The 20,477-nt window shown below is 43.4% G+C and overlaps 2 protein-coding genes across 3 annotated transcripts in view; one reads left to right on the forward strand and one right to left on the reverse strand.

Moving 5' to 3' along the window:
• The window catches only part of LOC116449567 (netrin-4-like), a 48,050-nt gene extending 41,798 nt beyond the window's left edge, over positions 1-6,252 (reverse strand). The window contains exons 1-2 of one of the 2 annotated variants that reach the window (XM_032121205.1): positions 6,165-6,252; positions 4,822-6,045 (exon numbers count right to left, since the gene is read on the reverse strand). In XM_032121205.1, coding sequence (XP_031977096.1) covers positions 4,822-4,888 — 67 coding nt within the window. In that variant the 5' untranslated portion in view covers positions 4,889-6,045; positions 6,165-6,252. Of the gene's footprint in view, positions 1-4,821; positions 6,061-6,164 lie in introns of those variants that run through there. The other variant, XM_032121206.1, reaches the window with a different exon arrangement.
• Positions 6,253-8,130: 1,878 nt separating this feature from the next.
• UROC1 (urocanate hydratase 1) overlaps positions 8,131-20,477 on the forward strand; it is a 39,193-nt gene continuing 26,846 nt past the window's right edge. The window contains exons 1-4 of the mRNA XM_032120681.1: positions 8,131-8,426; positions 16,802-16,932; positions 19,529-19,622; positions 20,067-20,126. Coding sequence (XP_031976572.1) covers positions 8,301-8,426; positions 16,802-16,932; positions 19,529-19,622; positions 20,067-20,126 — 411 coding nt within the window. The 5' untranslated portion in view covers positions 8,131-8,300. The remainder of the gene's footprint in view (positions 8,427-16,801; positions 16,933-19,528; positions 19,623-20,066; positions 20,127-20,477) is intronic.

The following is a 20,477-nucleotide window of genomic DNA, read 5'->3' on the forward strand; positions in this document are numbered from 1 at the left end:
GTAGGATGCAAAATAGTTGTTGCATGTCCACTGAATCCCATTGACCAATGGTTTGTGCCATTTTAGCTTATGTACAGGGTAAGGTAGTCTAAAACTTCAAAAAGCAAGGAAGCAGATCATCCACAAATGCTCTTGTCTGCTCCTAGAAACAGGTGGAAGCCGCCTTCAAGGTGATTTGAAGTGTGTTGGCTGGCGATTTTCTTTTAGTACCGCAGTGAAGTCAGTTCCAGGAGCCTGGCAGAGCTCAGAGGGCAGCAGTGCCTGGACTACAAGTGCACCCAACAGCCCTGGCCTCACATCAAAGGAATGGAAGTGCCCCTCCCCGGTCCCACCACCACTCCCTGTGCCAGCACAGACATGAGGAGCTGCAGAACCATCTGGAGAGGAATGAAGGTGGGGATTTTTGGCTCTGTTGGTTCCATTCTGTGCTCCCCACCTTCAGCCGAGCAGGTGATTCTTAGCACCACCAGAAGTAAGCAAACATATAATGAGCTACAAGTGCACACCTCAAGAATGTCTTTTCAAGTGGCATTTAGGTTCATGCCCAAACTGCTTGGTAAAAACTCCTGGAAATAAGGCAGGCAATTTCTCTGTCTAAAGTAGATTCGGTATTAACTGATTTTGCTCAGTGCTGCACAAATGTGTCATCTTTGCCTCCAGAGGATTTTAGTGGGACTGGTCTTACAACTGAGCTTTGAACAAGCATTAGTTCTAAGAGTCAGGTTACTTAGTTTTGATTATTAATGGATCCATGTTACAAATGCTATTGGATTATGGATGATTATGTATAAATATACCATGTAATTAAAAGAAAGTCCATCTCTATTGATGGATTATGCCAATAAAGCTTTCACAAAAGAAATGGGACGCTGGAGTTCTAAATTAAGGAAGTTGTATAAGGAGGAGCTTTGCAGACAAGAATGTGAGAAAGCAGAAAAGGAAACATTTTTTAAAGGGAATGGCTGCTTTTTGTATTTCCCATAAATGGGCTATTAGCTTTGTATTGAATTTTTAGCTGGTTTTTTTCCTGAACCTTGAAAAGAAAGATGTTTGTTCTCCTGGACAGCAGTCACAAGAAGGTTTGTCTGCTTTGCCTGCTAATGCAGCAACATCAATAAACAGTTCCTGTCTGAACTGCTGTGTCATTAGGAAAATGGGAGAAGAACAAAGTGCAAATTAACAGAAGGGAGTTTGAGAGAAGAGAGATTGGAAAACAAAATGTGCAGTCGATTAAAAGGTTTGTATTTAAGGAAATCAATTGGCAGAACATTGCTTGGCCACAAGGACAGTGCAGCCTGTCCATCAGTCACTGGTTCTGTGGAAACAACAAGAAATGTTGAGTCTGGACAGCAAGGGGAGACTGCTGCAGGAGAGAAACAGCAGCCAGGCGAACACACAACTTACCCCAACTGCCAGGAGGACTCACTGAATAATTCATAGAGAATTAAACAGTTTGATTACGCATGGGCACTGCATGTTATTATGAAGTTGATTAGCTTTTACTCCATGGAGGGTGGCTTGGCTCCATAAATGGTATGATTAATTTATTTGTTTGTTTTCTGGTCCCTCAGAGCTGTGCCACAAAGTGGCAGGTCAATGGCACATGGTGTTATAACAATGGTGTTATCTGATGGTTAGGGAATCACACCATTCAAGGGAGGTCATACTATTGATATTCTTGGGACACCATTTCAAATGGAGAGCTCTTACTTCACAATCTTGTAATGCACTAAAACATTGTAGACATTAACTAAAAACAGGTTCCATTTTTTTTCCATTTTTTCTTCCACCCTCCATTGGATACTCAACAGAAGAAAGGTCATATGGCAACTCATCCAAAGCCTGCTGATGTAACTGGAAAGATGCCTAATATTTTCTGAATGATTTGAATTGGAATTTTTATTTCTTTTCCATATGCAGATTTATGATTTTGTGTGTTCAAATATCCTGCAGTGAGTCAGGACAGTAAATTTCATGTATCTCAGAAAGAGCAAAACCTTTGAGCATCTTCTGCTGTGTGTTTAATGGAGGAGTTTCACCATATATGTCCAACCTGGATTTCACTTATTATATATCTATTTAACTTTTTTCTTAATAACCAAAACCTTGTAAGTGTTATTCTAAACTAAGCACCCTGGGGACTTAAGTTGCTCAAGTTTTTCTTAGTCAGACCTAGAAATTTTACCCTTTAACTCTGGTTTTAACAGCTGCGCAACACTTTGGTTTTTCTGGGGCCAACATGCTGTAAGTCTGGCAGGTCTTTATCCCCTTATGAGAAGCCTGGTGTATTTCTGCACTAAAATAGTCCTGATAACTGGAGCTAATGAGCCAGCCATCAAAATACCTCAGAGGTGAAATTCAGAATTCAGTGCTGTGAAACCAAGCTGCCTCCACAGCTTGAGGCATGGACAGAAGAATAAGATCCCAAGCTGGGGCTCCCTTCCATCATGTCCAGTTGCAGTCTGCCTGTTCACATCCCTCTTGGAGCAGCAGTGGGCTCCAACACCTTTATTTGGAGATGAGCTGAGTAACCTCAGACCAGATGAAACGAAGCCCTGCTAATAGTCAGGTCTTGCAACTGATTTTAAGCTTGCTGGTAGAAATGGCCATTTTTGACCACATCACACCTTCTTTTTCAGGGCTCTCACTGGCATGAGAGCTGGCCCAGGTGCTGCTTGCATGGGGAGGTCTGGGGCTGAAGCAAGAGCCCAAGCTGTTGACAGTTTCACTAAGCATCCCTCATGCAGGAGTTTTCAGATCACTGCAGAGTTTATTTGAGGGGAATAATGCCCTCCACCTGCGTCAGACAAGGGGAAGAAGAATTGTCCAAGTGTCACATCTTACAGTATAAACCCAAGCTGACTGCTCCAGCCTAATAAGTAAGGTGTTTGTTTGGTTTTTTGTTTGAGTTTTTTTACCCCATTATGTTTAAAGATCTAAGGAGTCAATCTTGACAACACAGACTGTCTTCTCTGCACAGAGATGGCAGGAGGCAAATGTTGCACTCCCCACAAATATGATGTGCCTTGTATTCCCCATAGGCTAATGAAGTATGCCAAAAACATACTTCTCTGTATGTGTCTCAGCTCTAAATAAAGAATCAAAAATTAACAGGTAACCCCTGTGCTTTCACAGGCTAATAGTTTGTGTCTCAGCTCTAAATAAAGAATCAAAAATTAACAGGTAACCCCTGTGCTTTCACAGGCTAATAGTTTGTGCAATCTTTTATTCAAGCACCAAATATTTATTTAAAGGGACATTGAATCCTTAGCAGCATCACCTTCAATATCCAATTATTTTGCTGCTATTCACTGTGTCCTACACTAGTATTCTGAGTGAGTTTAGCTCCAAACAGAACACACTCCCTCCCTGCAAATTCACTTTCCAAGCAGCCAGCTGGGAGCTTTGTTTCCTTGAAGATTAATTTTCACTTAGTGAATTGGATGCAGAGCAAATTTAGGCTGGTCTGTAACAGGCTGCCTTCTGCAACAGTGTCAGCAACTTTCCAAGAGATCTCTGTGACCTTTCTGCGCTGCGTGTAGACATATGTATCCTATAGGGAGCCTATATCCTAGCCTGGGGAATTGGTGAATGCCCAGAATAAGACACTAAGAGAATTAAGGCACATGCACTCCCTCCCCTCATTCCCTGTCACGTTGTGACAGACAGCCTTTTCCCCCAATGAGTTACTGGCTAATATGACAGGATGGTAAATTTGTGAGCTGTTTTCAGTTTTTAAGAAAATAACTCTTGCAGTTATGGAAATCTGCTGTCTGTTATCAGAGGGATTCTAGCTAGGGAATAATCTGAGCTCAATCCACCTGATCTGCCTCTGCCTTCACCGGAACTTGCAGGATAGCTGAGCCCTTCAATCACTTTCAAATCACTGCGTGAAGAGTGTTGTTCCTGTCCTAATGCTCTGAGCACACAGGTGAAATTTAAACCACTGATATACTTTCCTGTACAGGAAGAGAGATTCCAAGACAGTGTCTCAAAGGAAAAGTCACCAAGGGTGTACTATTGTTTCATCAATAATTATTTTTATTTTTATGACCTGATTCTTTTAATTCATCCTCTTTAAATTTGAAGAGTTATTAAACCACAACAGAAAGAAAAAAAATATAATGTTTTGCTTCCTTTCCTTTAAGGAATTTGTCTTCATCATAATCCAGGTATTTTCAGAACCCCATGTAAATGTCATTACAGCTGTATAATTTCTATATATGTTGGGTTGTACACCCACATATATACACACAACTAATCAGCTCCTCTTTCTGTTTTAATCCATTTTTCTTTAATGCTAATTTAATCCTGTCCTCTGCATGTTAACTATTGAGTTAAGATTTCCTAAACAGTGTCTCTGATTTTTAATGATGCAATATTAAGTTAACAGAGAATAATTCCGATTCCTACACTGATGCTTTCCAAGGATGTTGTCATTTCACTCTTGTCCTGCCTGGGAAGGCAGTGTTTCAACCTCAAAACAAACATCCAGAATATCTCACTACATCTACTTCTTTCTTTCTCTCTTACTTTCCTTTTGTTTGCAAAAATGACATACTCCTTTCTTTTAAGGATGTATGAACCTGTACATCCTATGCTAAGTCTTTGGAACGAGACTGAGCTATAAAGCTGGGTATTGCAGGGAATGAGAAGCATTGGTATATATTGACTAATATAGATTCCTTGTAAAAATCAATCTAAAATAAATATGTTGACACAATTTTTTTTCCACAAACAAACCTGATTTCTATCCCCTTTCCCCTTGTTAAATTTAGGATAAATTGTTTCAGAATAGCAATATTGATTTATTTTGCTTACCTGCTTCCCCATGTCCAGAAATAAAATATTCGAAGAACACAATCAGCATGATGCCTTTATGCTGCATGGCTGTCAGTAAAATATTTGTCCTCAGTGAAGCAAAAAAGACCTGCAGTAATCTACAGGTTTGGTGCTTGCATGGCTTTTCTGTATTTTCTTTCTTTCTTTCTGCTCACCTTCCTCTCAGTGTAGGAGGTCAAGGCTGCTGTCTCATTCTTCTTATTCTCGTTTAGGTCCAGAGGTGGTTTGGTTTTTTTCAGTGCTCAGATGCCTTCTGGGTGTCACCCATACATTGCTTCCAATAAATAAATAAATAACGAGGGGTTTCTGTGCCTTTACCCCTCTCCATGCAGCGGGCAGGGGACGTTCACATCTCTGACGCAGCCCCTCGGATGCACCATCGGGGGCTGATGCGAGGCGGGGAGCTCTGCTCGGTCCGGTCCTTGGCGCTTGTTTGGATGCTATTTCGAAACTTTCATTTCTGCTCCTTGCTTTTGGTGGAGCTTCGGCTCTGCTGTGCCCGGGTTCGCCCTGGCAGCCTTCTCCACCCCGTCGCACCTCCCGCAGCCTCCTGCTCCCCGCGGTGGTGAGGGGGTCCGGGCAGCCTGAACCCTGCTTTGTTAGGAGGTGCCCCCCAGTACCTTCTCTCCCTTTGCTCCCTGCAGCATGGGGTCATAAGAAGAACAGAGCTGGCTTTGGTCCCTGAGAGATGATGAGAAGCAAGTGCTTTCTTGGCTCTTCTCTGTTTTTATTTTGGTTTGTTTTATTTTATTTAATTTCCCTCCTCCCTCCGCTGTCACGGAAGCCGCTTCTCCCCCACCTCCAAGGGATTTGCTTCACACAGCGAGCGCCAGGGGAGCGGAAAACAAACCCAGCGCCAGCTCTCCGGGGCCGGTGCCCGGGCAATCCCCGGTGTGTGCTGCCGGACCGGCTCCTGCCGCCACACGGGGCTGCGGCTCCCGGCAGGGGCAGGCGCGGCCAGGGCTGCGCTCCCGGGATGGAGGCGCAGTGCCCAGCGCCCAGAGCAGAGCGGGGAAAGGGAGAGGGGGCTGGAGAACCCTTCCTCCTTCCTGCTACAGCAGGGCTCGGGGCGGGGGGTCCTGCCCTCCCGAGGGTGGGTTAGTTATCTGCAAGTTTTGTCTCTGCTCCCTTCAGCCTCTAGCACATCTCTCCGTCCTAACCGGCCACTTCTCCTCAGTTCGCCTCCTCTCTGGTCCCGTTTGGCTGCAAAGGGGATTATTAAAACATGTGATCTTTTCCCTGGATTTTATATGTGCCTTTTTTTTTTTTAATCTTTTTTTCTGCCTTTATTTTTTTTTTTTTTTTTAAGGTCGGTTCCGCACCTCCTCTCGGCTGGGCTGGTCCTGGCTGGGCTCAGCTGCGCGCGTTGTTTTCCAGCCGCATCCTCTCCTCCCGCAGCCGGGCTGGGTGTGCGTGCGTGTGTCCCTGCGCGTGTCCGTGTGTGCGCGCAGGCGGGGGCGCGCCCGCGTCCGTCTGTCCCTGCAGCACCCTCTGCCAGCCCGGCCGGCACACGACACCTGCCCCGGCACCCCGGGCACCGCGGGCTGCCCGAGGCTCGCTCGGTGCCGGCGGCCTCTCGCTCCGGTGTCACTCCACAGCCACGCCAGGAGCTGGGACAAGCCGGGCAGTGAGGGGACTGGTGGCTGCCCCGAGCTGGGCTGTCTGCGCTGGCAGAATCCCTGAACCGCGTTCGGTAACTCTAACACAGGGACACGGAGAGAATCCAGCATGCAGCAGTCAGGGGGTGAAAGTGTCCAGCCCTAGAAAAAAACCTAATTCAGGGTGTGAGTTCCCCACATTTTCATTCTCTCTTTCTTCAGGTTTTTCACCAGTATAACGCCATTAACTTCTGCTGATGTCGTGGGGGAAGCAGGTCTGATGGGAGTGCAAATGCAGACAAGGTTATCCTTGTGCCCCTGTGTGTGCAGGGTCAGACCTTAAAGGGATTTGAAGACTGTAGATCACACAAAGAAGAATAAGGAAAGGTTTATTTCCCTTTGGGGTGGGAATGTTTATGTAAGGCAGGGTTATCTAGCCAGATTTTGGGGTAGAATTTTCTCACTTTACCCTTCCTTTTTTTTTTTTTTGGTATGTTTTTAATAGGAAAACTCAATAGAAAACTTTAAAATATAGAGGCTTTTCTGTCTCCTTTCTATCTTTGCCTTTTGTTTGAAAGCAGCTAAAATACTGTATAATTACAAAACAAAATTCTCCTGCTGTAAATGACATTATCCTTCAGATGGTCTGAGTCTACTGTGTGCTCAGCTCCCCTGGGATGCTCTGAGTTCTTTCAACTTGAGCATCTTCACTGGGAGCTTGGGATATGCAGGATGTCCTAGAGCTACAGCAGATCTGACATTAATGAGAGGCTGTCATTTAATAATTGTGCTTTGTTGTCACTGCTTGTTGATTGCTGCCTTTGTGGGGAAATGCTGTATTTTTTCATTCACAGGTTTTATGCTCATTTCTAATTGAAATGCTTTGCCCAGTTAATTTCACCAGGCTTAAAATGTGGCACTTGTAGTTCAGTGGATGTAATAAAGGTCAAGAAGCTTCTGTATAATTTAAGCAACAAGCCAGAATGGAGAGCAAAGTTCATGTTGCACTGTTAAGCGGAAAATCAAAGTTAAGTACATTTATTTACCTGTGATGCCTGGATGGCAGTACCTCAAGACTTTCTAGTTGTTGTTGGCTGTAGGGTATAAAAGTGACATAGGACTGAAAGCCTTCATTATTCCTCCCAATTATTGCCTGTCTTGAGAAATCCACTACCAGTGCTAATGAGTACATTTCCAGTTCAACGCTGTGAAAATCCATTCATGCCTGTGAGCTGAGAGGAGCTAACACCTAAGGGGGGAATTTTGCTGTTGTGATGGCCACTGCTGTTGTCTAGAAGATGAATTGGTGAGATCTGAGGAACTGCCCATACCAGGGGGTGTCAAACAGAGAACGCCCATCTTAACTGAACAGCGTGTATGAACAGTGATGTGAGTGATTCTTAACTTTCATTAGTTCCTGAACTACAGTAACATAAATGTACAGTTCTTGAGGTCTCAGTCAATGTCCCTGCTCCAGACCATGACTCTCACTCGGACCTTGGGGGAATCAGGTGATTTGGAAAATGACTGAATTTTCTCTAGTGGCTTAACACGGCACCAGTTGACAAAGCACCCAGAGAATAATCGGCCAAACTGTGAATCATTCATTTTGGGGGAGGAACGAAGAGCCAATGGCATGGCACAGAGTGGGGAGGTGTGTCACCTGTACCACCTGCCTTCTCTGCCTGACAGCCCTGGTTGCAAAAGCCAGAGGACAATCTGTCCTCTTGGAGATCACCCTGGAGTGGTGGCGCATTTGAATCGTGCAGCATCTTGCTTTCCTGCACCCTTCCTTGTACCTCCCTTTCCTCTTATTCTCCAGTTTGCCTTGCCTTTCCTCCTCCTATTTCCTCAGCAGCTATGACCAGCCTGAAGGAAATCTGTCGTGGCCTTCCTCTAAACCCTCTGCCTGAAAACAAAGGTCGGAGAAAAGGAATACCCCATGCACCCGTGAGAACACCCAACCTCACTGCTCAGGAGAAAAAGGTAACATGGGGTTTCACAGGGCCTCATTTCTCTTCCTTTCAGATAAAGGCAGCTTGCAGCAGCAAACCTGATTGCCTCAAATGCTTTTCTGAATGGGAAGCTAAACTTTGTGTCAAATGTATTTCCTTGGTGTTATAATTCACTGTGTAGTGGGACAAAGGACTGGAAACTCTTCTGCTCACTTCCCTTCTTCCTCCTCCAGAACAATTGGGTTGATATGAGGGAGATTTGCTGCACACCACCTTCCATGGCTGTTGTCCACACCTTTAAATGGCTAAACCAGAGGCATTAGACTTCAATGCTGTCAATCCAGCATTGTTCCTTGAAGATGAAATTCAGAATGCTGTTGCAAAACCATTGCATATGTATGGGAGTGAAAGCTAGCACCTCCAATACAATAAACATCAAAGGTGATGAATCGGCATCATGGCAGCAGCTACACATCTGTACATTTGCATAAAAAATCCAAAGATGATTTATTTTAGCCAGTAGTCCGGGCATCCTGCAATTTAGGCGAGTTTGTAGGGAGTTAAGTTAATTATTTGTCTTTAGTTGCGTAATTATTTTCCTGTCTCTTTTTGTTTAAATAGTCTTCGTGCACACCAAAGTAATCATTGCATTATTTCATGTTCAAGACTAAAAAAATCAGCAGCAGAAAATATTGGTCAACGGGTGGAGATCCGTAGGAATTTGTGTGGGAGAGGATAAGGTGGGTTCCTTAGTTTGGAAGTCTGTGTTTCATCACATGTAACACCACTTACACTGAGACATTCTGGTCAGAACACAGAAGTTCCTTCCCCAATAACAACTTGCACACAACTTCCTTGCCTTCGTGGGAGTTCCCCACTGGCATCAGCAGTCAAATTCTTTCAAAGTCCACTTCCACAAACAGAGGAGAGTCTAGTCAAAGGGTAGAAAGAGGAACAGCTGTGAGATATCCAAAGAGGATTTACTTCAATGTCAGGAGCATTCATGGCTGAGGCATCCTGTCTGTGCCTGGGAAAGCTCAGACCCGTGGAAATGCGGTTACTAAGTGTGCAGAAGGGCTGTGGTGGTGGCTGTGAAGATAACAGAGTGGGGAGTGAGTTCCACTGCATGTCAGACCATTGCCAATCATCTCTGTTTTATTCCTTGCCTTTGCTAAATCACTTTTCCCCAGAAGTCTGATATAGCGGGAGGGAGTCCATGTTGAGGAGAGGAGATGGTATCTCCCAAAAGGATGCCAAACCTTGCTCTCTAACCTGGAGAGGGGAAGGCAATGATAAGGTCTTCACTCCCTATATAGAAACTGGGATACTTTCCTGCCTTCTTTGGAGCAGTAGACTGGTTTTCTGCCACCAGTTGACTGTGTAACATCCGTCTCTCTGTCTCTCATCTCTCCATTTTACCTACTACATGTGATAAGTGGTCATGCTAGTTGGTATTTCATTAGACTGTTAGAGATTTTAAGGCTTCCTTTATGATTAATCCTTCACCCTAAACTGTTAACAGAATTAGAGGCTCAGCTTGTGTTTGTTTCATATCTGAAAGGTCAAATCTCTTTTTTTAAGAGGTGCTCCATGCTTAGAAAAGCATGTAGATGGAAGGTTGTCTGTCTACAAGGGTTTTTTAAGTCTTGAGACAGGCTTCCAGATTTTGTTGACACTGTGTAATGCTGAGCATATTATGAGACTTGTCTTTATGTATGACTTTGTATTCACTTTCTAATTGAAATATTCCGAGGAAACTTTGACAGAAGTGAAGTTAATAATGCTCTGCTGATTTCCTCTGTGTTTTTCTCTCTTTTCATATGCTGTGATTCCCCTTTTAGTTCTTGTTACAATAACAAACCTTACCACTGCCTATGTTTTATTTTCCTGGGCCTCCTTTTGTGGTTATAATAGAAATCCTATAAGTGAGATGTATAAAGAACTGTGTGTTTTGGGACTTGCTGAAGAGGTATCTAACTCTTCCTATCATACCAACTTTAATCTTCTTGGATAAATTGAGCCATATCTCAGAACTGATTCTGATTATATGTTTCCTGAGTTCTATTCCTTCAGCATTCTTTGCCTGAGGCCTGAAACAGCCACATCCTCTCTCTTTCCCTCCCTCCACAGCTCAGGAAACCCTAGCTTTCTGTTTCTCAGCATCTGTATCTTAATGTAAATATGTTTCAAAGAAACTACCCTTAAAATCTAGGTGTGGTGTGTGCTTTGCAGAACAAGGATGTTGCATGCTCTGTACCCACTGACATACCAATAAAGCTGGAGCAACTTGGGAAGAATGGGCACTTCTCGGTGTTGCTCAGGATCAGAAAAAATGGCATGGCTTCATCCATGCAGCAATGCCCTTATGGATCTTAGAGCCAAGTCATGCTACAGTCCCCCTGCTACCCAGCAGGATCCTCTCTCATCCGACTACAGTCTCTTGTGTTTCTGGGGGGGGCACTGAGGTCAGTAATGGGCCTTGATGACCCTGATGAGCCTCTCCTGAGGTCTCCTCCCACATCGTCTTCCCATAGGCTTAGGGGCTCCATTTAAGCTGAGGTCTGGAGTTTCAATCTCAGCTGTGTTGGAGATGTCTTTGTTTCTGTTTAGGGTGTCCCTGTACGCAGCCATGGGCCTCTTGGGTCTGCTCTCCCACCTGTGGGCTGACATCCCCATCTGAACCTCCCTGGGGATCTCTGTGCCTCATCTCTCCATGGTAACTATCACCAGACCTGGTCTTGACTTGCATTTCCTGCTTGGTCCTGGACCTGCACAGCAGCCTGGTCTTGCCAGATGACCAGGACTCCTGGTGGAACCTGTCTGCCATGCCTGGGCTGCCCTGTTCTCCTCCCTCAGGTAGCACAAGGCTGGGCCCTGGCTGGTGAGGTGCCTGCCCTGGCTGTGTTGGCTCTGCTTGGCTCCCTATTCCTTAGGGTGCAGCTGTGACCCCCTGCTTGGGGACATCCTAGGTTGAAGAGCTGAAAACCAGAGCCTGGGAGCTCATTCAGCACCTGAAGCTGTTCTTCAACCTTCTGGGGAAGAAATGGAGCTTCCAACTTCTATGATTTCTTTGCACATCCAGAAATGAGGCTACTTTAACAAGTTTATATGGTTGGGAAGGTTGACTTATTAGCTCCTTGTTCCGGTTTGAGAAAGGGAAAGTGAAAAAAACCCCTGTATTAATTACATTTTGGTTTGGGTTTAATTACTTTGTATTGGGGTAAAGTAGTCACCATGTTGGTTGAGTTCATACTGCCTCTCTAGTTTGAGGTATTACTGTCTTTCTGGCCCCAAGGCCTGTTTGCCTATCCACAGATTGCTCAGATTTTGTCCCTGGTACATAACTTTTACAGAGCAGGGGCATGAATCCGGATTTCTATTTTGCTGTGCTTGGTGATGATGATTTATAAAAAGTCAACAGAGGTATTGGCAGTTGTTCAAAGTGTGTATGATATGTGGTTTCTCTATCCTAACTCCAGTCCTAGTTTCACTAGCCTGTTTTGGGAATTTATTAGTAATTGCACCCAGTTTGTTAGAAGACAAGGAGACGAGGTTTCCCAGCCTTTCATCTCTCTCCCCTTTAATTTTGGTACGTTATCTTTTGAGAATGTTCGGTTTCCCCTGGCTGTTAAAGAGACCATCCTCCTGGTACTTTATCTGGTAAGTGTCCTCTATACGGTCTGCAGCTCGTCTAGAATCAGGGCTGAGGTTTCCAGGGTGGCTGATGCCACACCTGACCCAGGTGTGGAAAAGCAGGAAGCTGCTTGCCTCAGCTCTTGCTGCTGCAGAAGCACGCAGAGAAGGTAGAGCAACCTTGGAGCACAAATTGCTCTGAAAAGTTCATCTGGCTTTTTTTCTTTCTCTCGCAGTGTTAAAGGCACAGGAATCACGTCTGGGCACAGAGCAGCAATAGGGGATACACATCATAAAGACACCCCAAGACACTCCTGTTTTGGGACATTGGATGACAAAGAACTTGGTTAAACTGCCACAGCTCATAACCCATTTAAGGCAATGGCCAGTCAGAAATCTCCATGCTTACTTCCCAGCTGAGCTGATTGAACTGGGACCTATCAGGCAGAATAAAAAATGATACTATCTTGCTTGCTGCTTGGAGAATAGTGCCACCAAAGAGCCCGGGTCTGGCTGTCATCAGGCAGAAGATGGCAAGTGGGAGGGAAGCATCATCTCCACTGGAAAAGGGGCAAAACTAAGAATGAAATCATAGAATTAAGCCAGTCAGTTCCTCTCCTTCTGCTTCGCTCTCCCTCAGCAAACAGGGAGACTGTAAACCTTAATGGTCTCGGCGGTCTTAAATCAAAGTCCTGGTGATCCATTTCAGAAAATGGAAATGAATGCCATTCCTTGTGAAGAGGTTTCCTTCTGGCTCTTCAACAAACACCAATTAACAAACAGGCTGCTTTACTTGATTTCTCAAGAGAATCTTCCAGCAAAGAAAATTAGCTGATTGATTGGAGCAGGATTTCATGGGCTCTCTTGACTATATTTTAGCATTGAGAGGTCTAAATCTTGATTAAATAGCAGCAGAATCCTGTTAAAATATATAAAGTCTAGGGAGTATAAAAAAAAGGCACCCTACTAGTGATTAGAGCTTAAATACAAGAACCTAATGTCAGATCCAGCTGGGAGACTTGAGGCAGACTTTGCATTTGCCTACATTGCACAGAGTTGAATTAAATCAGTAACTCACCAAATTCAGGGCAATTTTTTTTTAAATAGCCTTTCAAACTCAGGATTATAAGTGCAAATAATATTTTTAAGACAACAGCAAACCTACTTTTTCAGAGGTACTGAGCATGTGCAGCTTATTTTTCTGTCACTGGAAGTTATGAAGAGGAAGGACGCCTAAATAGCAAATACAGAAAAATATTGAGAATACAATGTGTCAGAGGCAAATCCCTCCTTCTAAAAGCCTAGGATAATGATTTTTATGGTACTTTAATGAAATGTATCATCTTCCCACAAAAGCATAATGATCAGCCTATTTGAATTTGCTCCTTGAGTGTCTTTCTCAGGTTATTCGGTTTATGATTCAGTAATGAATGTATAAAATTCTTCCTGATGCACATGGCCATTGCCCTTCCATAAAGCAGTCAGGCTTCATCTAAGCAATTTTGAGCACCCCAGCTCTTTTATTGAGACATTGTTTCACAATCTCTTACATTTAAATTCTTCTAATTTCAAGACTGATTTTTTTACAGGTAATTCACAGCTATTTATTCCTTTTCCAGCATTTCCCTGAAGCTTCTTCCTGCTTTGACATTTATCCTGCAGTGAGACAGCAATCAAATGTCACCTTTATTCAGTTAAGCTAAAAAAGCCATAGTCTTAGTCCCCTTTATAAGATCTCTATTGTCTGTTCAAGGTGCCCTTCCCACATTCCATGTAACATTCAAGTTCATGTTTCATTAATGTTTGCATCATCAAAATTCAGGCTTCTGCTAATGTGTAACATTAATAGGATAGAGGCTCAGTCTAAGTGAATTTATTTGAAAATCAAACCAGATTTTTCTTGCTTGAATTTAATGGTGAAGAAAAATATCTGCCCTTCAGTTTCATTTTAATATAAATGATATATTGATCGAAGATTGTGGGTGATCCTTGCCACAATGGAAGCCTTACAGTTCCCTGTAGTTCTCAAAGGCACACAAATAACCAACGTTTGCCTCATGATTTTATTTTTGCTTTAGAAATTTCTTATATCTAGAACCTGCTCTGATGGCTGCTCACCTCTGAGAGTGACTTTGGAAATCCCCATGTATTTGTCATTGTGTGGGTATAGCTGGGATTTTTGTGTTTATTAATAACATGCCCTTGAAAAATGACTGCTTATCTAACTGGAGGAGAATGAAGTGGTATTAGAAGATAGAATTTGCGTTTTCTCATCTGGTAAATAGGTTTTTCCCCCTTGTCATTCTCTGTGTGGAATGGCAAATCTAATTTGTAGGATTTTACTGGTCTGGTCCTCAGGTGGTGTCAATCAGCACAGCCTCACTGAACTTGAAGCTGAATGCCTGCTCAGGAGCAAGAGTGCCAGCAAAAACCTTTCAGTATTAGGCATTTTAGATTTAGAGGTATCGTTCCTTTAGTGTGTTCCAAGGGATGTGAGACCAGAGTGCTCAGATGAAGGGGCTGGAGAGCCCCAACCATCAGAGCCAGACCTTGGACAGGTTGAATGAGGAGTTTTGTTGCCGAGCTGACAGTTTTGTGCAGCTTTTCAGCACCGCTCACCAGCGTGGCTGGGGATGATAATTACACTGGATGGTTCTAGATGCCTTTTCTCTGGATATCTGCACTGCAGCCCACCCTTCACCCCCTCAGCAGGCACTTGTATGCACAACTGAACTGCTCATGGCAGGTGTCACAAACTCTCTGCTCAGCCCTCTCAAAAACTGAGCTGTTATCAGATTCGGAAGCAAACTTGATCCCTTTCTATCCTTTCCAGAGCCATTAAAAATCAACCAAAGGAAGATATGGAATTCTGTATGATTTGTGAATCTTTTCAACTGAAACTCCTTTGGATGGTGTTGCCATTCGCCAGGGAACTTATAAGATCTTTGCATGAAACTGGCTATTTAAAGATGACAAAATCTTTGTTCTCATTGTGGTTTTAATCAAATGAGACACAGACTACAGAGACATGACTTAACAGGCTGTTACTAAAGATAGTGATTTATTTATGGATTCTTTCATCCAAAAGGACATACTGTACTTTGCAAACCATGGCTAATGTCTTTCAAGGCAATAGGGGGTGTAAACCACGTAGAATCATCTGCAGAATTTAGCTGAGTGCCTAATAATCACTTTAGCTAATTTGGAAGTGATACATGTAGCATCAATAAAATAATGTAACCCAACACCCTCTGCAATACATTAGGATGCTAAATGGAGTGAATCTTCAATAAAACTTAGCCCAGGAACATCTTCATCTGGGAGTATGTCACATAACCATGGGCTAGGATCCCTTTTTGAATGGAAAGTACAGTAGGATCTTCAGTGTCTTGGAATTTAGTGACTTAGTTAAAAGGATGTCTGAACAAGGTTTATTTGGGTGAAATGACAGGGGGAGGAGACGGAGAGCCAAAGATCTGAGGGTGTCCAGGGATTTTTATAGTGGGGATGGAAAGGCGGGGATAAGGAGTATACAGCCAATGGGATACTTGACAGGAGGCGGGTTTGAGGGTGTGAAAAACAAGGTTTGCTCTCCTGTGAGAATTTAAAAGTTTAATAAAAAGACAGTAAGAGACACGTAAAATAAAGCAAAGAGGTAATGGCTGGGTGCCCGGTGATAGTCCTTTTTATACCATTTTTACTGTCTGTTCTTTATGCATATTCAAACTTTTCCAGGAGCTGTTCTGCATGGCCGATCCTTGGCTCTGCCTTTTTAGAGCATGCACATTTTTCTGCCTTGCGGTTTTATTTCTTTTGATTCTTGGGCCTGGGCTCGCTAGGTGAGAGTTGATAGTTGAGTGGGCCTCTTAATTCCCCAGACAGTCAGGGTTGATAGCAGTTTTGGGCCTCTTTGCCCCCCGGGCAGAGCGGTGATAGCTGCTTTGGGCCCCTTTGTTCTCCGGGCAGTGTTGATACCAGCTTTGGGCCTCATCCTCTGTTCGCTTGGAAGTTATCTTACTCGCTCACACTTGCTAAATTCTTGCTAAAAAGAAAGAAACCTACATCCACACAGCAAAAGCATTTCTAACATTATATAATATTCACCTTAATACTTGCAAGAAGCCAATATTACGATATGCGTTTATAACAAGGGCAAGGGAACCAATGGGATTAACACAAAGGAGGGTTTTAGGGAAGGAACCAATGGGGTGTAGAGTACTACAGAACTTTCTAGAATTAATACATATTAATTTAGAGGAAATGAATATTAACAAGCTTATACATAAAACAGGGCGGGGAAAATACTAACCAGCGATACAGAAGTATGCAGATAACCGAACTGGGGGATTATGGCTCTCACCCTTACTACAGAGTGAGGCATTAAACCTCGGTGACTGTTGGATCCTCAGGGGTCACCGTGGCTGCAGCCACTTGTACTGCCACACTGTGTGATATTGATAATATTGAGCACCACTTACCAAATCTCCAAGGTTTCTCCATGCAGATTTGGGGACATTGGTGGGAAGGGGCTTGTTACAGGTTTACTGCAATTGAACCTACAAGGAAAGATCCAGATAGAAATGCTTCAGTAGGGAAGCAGAAATGAAGTTTCTCTGGTATGAGCTTGTTCTTTTGAATTGCACTGTCCTTGTAACTGCTTAGGCAGGCTTCCAGGTGAGTCTGGTTAAAGTTCAAGGCGACCCACCTACCTCCATTTCTCTCATACCTAGTTTTTTTCTCTCGTTTATTTTTTGTGTGTTTGTTTTTTGGCAGCTGGCTCTGCGCAATGCCTTGCGCTATTTCCCACCTGAAATCCAAAAGAAGCTGGCACTGGAATTTGCTGAAGAACTCAGGCTGTATGGCCACATCTATATGTACAGATTCTGCCCAGATATTGAGATGAGGTAAGGACTGGATGGTTCATGTTGTATTTGGCTGCCATTTGCTTGCCAGCTCTCACCTGTGGAACTGACCTTTAAATAGTGGCCTTACTGCGTCCTAACTTACCTCTTGTAGAAGTTGTCATAACATATTAACGAAGCTCATCATCTGATAATTTGGATGTTCTGTGTATTGCAGTGATTTAATTTCCATGGAGGGCCACTCCATGTTTTGGGATGCTCCATGGGATTGGGAGGGAAGCAGTGTGTTCCTTTCTGGATAGGCTGTGGTGGGCCTGGGCAGTCTCACTGCTGGAAAGCTCAGTCAGCACAGGGAAAGGACTGAGCCAGGCTGTGTGTCTGGCAATGCCAGCTCTGCCCCACACAGGGATCTCAAAAACTCTGTCCCATGGCAGGGCTTAGTTTCTAGGGGCCAGTCATTACTCAGACAGCTCCAATGACAACCTTGACAGAAAACTTGCAGTAGTTCTGAGCTGCTGCCAGTCAAGTCCCAGCTGAACCAAGAAGTAAGACCAGGTGAGTTGCTGGTTGGGTTATCCCAACTCTCCTAGTGCTCTCGGAGCAGAGGAAGCCTTCTGGGCTTTAAAGGAAAGGCAGTACATTTTTTCCATTGGAACCTTTATGTGACCCTGGTGTGTAATAGTCTGTGCCTGTTGGTCTTGGACCATCACTTCATTCTAGGGCTGCTGGGGCTAATGTTTGTGAAGCAGAACAGATTTAGTGAGGGCTGCCAGGGACTAGCTGCTTTTTTTAGACTGATTGATTCCTTTTTGCATCAGCAGGGGCCTGGTTAATGTCCATACAGAAATCTGAATAAAGCAAATAGAAAGCACTCTGATTTCCACAGACAACTATGCTGTTCATATATTAGCCTGAGGTCAGATCTCACAAAATTCAGCTAAGGAGTGGACAAGTGGAAGACTATCTGAAAGATTTTGCAGAGCTGGACTTCAGAGGGCCCTGTACTAAACTGCAGATGATGACACCTTCTAAGTAGGCTTGGATGAGACAGTCCAGCAGCTTGTTTCCATCACTGGCATCCGTGACTCTTTGATAGCTTCAAGTTTTTTTTATTTTGTGACCATTTCACTGATTACTTGCTAATAGATTATTGCAGTCTCAGAATGAGAAAACACCTTTTGATCTCTGTAGTCTGAGAGTATTTGATTTTTGTTTTGTGTGTCCCAGGGACCACAGCTCCATTTAACAGTCATGTTCCTATGCCAGAGCACTCAGCTGATACCTGAAAGTTGGGTTTCTTATCTTCTGAGCAATATTATGTGTAAATATATCCTCTTGATGAATCACATCATTCCACAGAAATCCTCTTTTATCAAGTTTAGAAAAGCAGAAATCCCTAATAAAAAAAGCATTGTGGAAAAACTCAAAGGTTTTCTCTCCTGGTTTGGCAATGACTACAAGGCGTTTGTTTTAGTACACTGATGTAAAAAGCCAGAATAAAGTGCATGGGATCATGGGAGGAGCTCTTTTTCTCAATCTGTAGAATATTCATTCCAGATCTTGGCTCATGAGCTGGACAGGGGATGTCCAAATTTTTTTTTTTTTTTTTGTAGGTGGCACTCTTTAGCCTGACCTTTTCAGTGTAACTTTCCCTGCACAAAGCAAGTGTCCAGCCATTGAAGGTCTGTGGTCCAATAAAAGGAAGATCATTTAGAAACCATGCCAAAAGATCCCATCCCTCTTTAGGAATCTTCAGCATTGGTAATAGTGGTGTTGCTTACAGAAAAGGAAGGAGTAAAACTCTTGATCAGTGGTTCTACGTCCTTTAGGTGTCATACCTTGGAGGCCTCAGCACAACTGTACTAAAACCTGTGCAAACACAGCAAAGGAACTGTCCCTGCCCTGAACAGCTACAGTATAAATCCAAGAGTAGAAGTTTTACAGCAATTTGATACACAAGCAGATGGTGGAGGAGAAGATAACAATGAGATGATCACAGCAGGTGACATTAAGGACATTAGTGCCAGGCAACCTGAGCTGGGCTAACTTTGTGGGTGTTTCCCACACTTCACCTCTCGGCTTGTGGATGAAGTGCGTCTTCGTAAAAAGGCCCATATTTCTCCTAACTAGTTCAGTTTTTGAGAGTTTCTTGGAGTCTGAAACTCAAGCCAAGTGTTTTTTCTTTAGATACTATCTTAAATAACAAGGGTGGGTGAGCCTGAAGGCAACTTCCAGCGATGCTGTTTTCCTTGGCATTGCAGCACTTGGCTGCTTGGCCTGGCAGCTGTGTTGCAGAGGCCACTTCCACCATCTCCCCCCCAAAAAAATGCATCTGAAAACCAGTGAGCCATCGTATTGATCAATTGTGATTAAATAATTCAGCAAATGATAAGTCAAATGCAATTTCTTGGTTTTGCTTCATTCTGATAATAGTTAAAACCTGATTTTCCTGTTAATGTACATATATAACTTCATATCTGTACGTTTTTTTCTTTACTCTTCCCTCTTGAATAAAAGCCTGCAACTCAGACAAGTTTGAGTATCCCTGGCAAGCAGAGATATTCCTGTGGGGTGTGTTGTTCTTGTTCCTCCTGTGAGCTAGAGTGTTTCTTTTAAATTTTTGTGCCTCTGCTTTCAGAGCGTACCCCATAGGAGAATACCCTTGCAAGACCAAATCAGCTGCTGCCATCATGCTGATGATCATGAATAATCTGGATCCCTCTGTGGCTCAGGTAAGGTACAGTAAAAGGAACCTGGATTCATAGGCAGCAGCAAATTGGCAAGATACTTCCTGCATGTGTTCTCACATAAATACTGACAAATTTAGACATACAGGTACTGTATGCAGGAGCTTGGTGACTGCCTGAAACACAGAGCTCGGCTCTTGGTACATTGCTTCTACAACTTATGTTGAAAAATTAGTGCTGCTGCTTCCTGTGTCTTTGGAAGCTCATCCCAGTGACAGTGTTATAGTAACGAACAATTAATTTTGAAAAATAATATTGATTTTTGTTCTTATTGCTTTTACAATGTTACTTTCTGATTTTAAGAACATAGAGAGTTTTGATGCAATAAGCTCTAGAAAAGATGTATTATGGAGATGGTAAAAGTAGCTCAGAGATACAGTAAAAGGTTTGAGAAAAGTGCTTGCCTTAATATTAAATTGCCTTTTTTAGTTTCCTCAGGAGCTTGTCACTTACGGAGGAAATGGGCAGGTCTTCAGCAACTGGGCACAGGTAGGACATTGCTGGGTTTACAACTTGTTTCACAGAGCCAGTTTCACCCTCCCCCATGCACATTCTGCTTAGGCGGTTTGGGATAATTCTTGGCAGTCATTGCCTTAAAATACTCCAAAACATCCTGTTTGGATAGGGGAATGCTCAGTTATGAACTGCGTAGATGGAGAGAGCTTTATTTAGTAGGGAGAGCACAGACAGAAATACTAAACCTGATACCATAAACACACCAAGCTGTGTAGGATGATATAAAGACCTTTCTTTGTCTTTCTCTGATGCATATGTATGTGCCTGTGTATTTGGCACAGATAATTTTAGAGTCTAAATCCAGGAAACAAAAAAGTGTATCCT

The sequence above is a fragment of the Corvus moneduloides genome, chromosome 11 (genome assembly GCF_009650955.1).
Source record: "Corvus moneduloides isolate bCorMon1 chromosome 11, bCorMon1.pri, whole genome shotgun sequence".
In the NCBI taxonomy this organism is placed as follows: domain Eukaryota; kingdom Metazoa; phylum Chordata; class Aves; order Passeriformes; family Corvidae; genus Corvus; species Corvus moneduloides.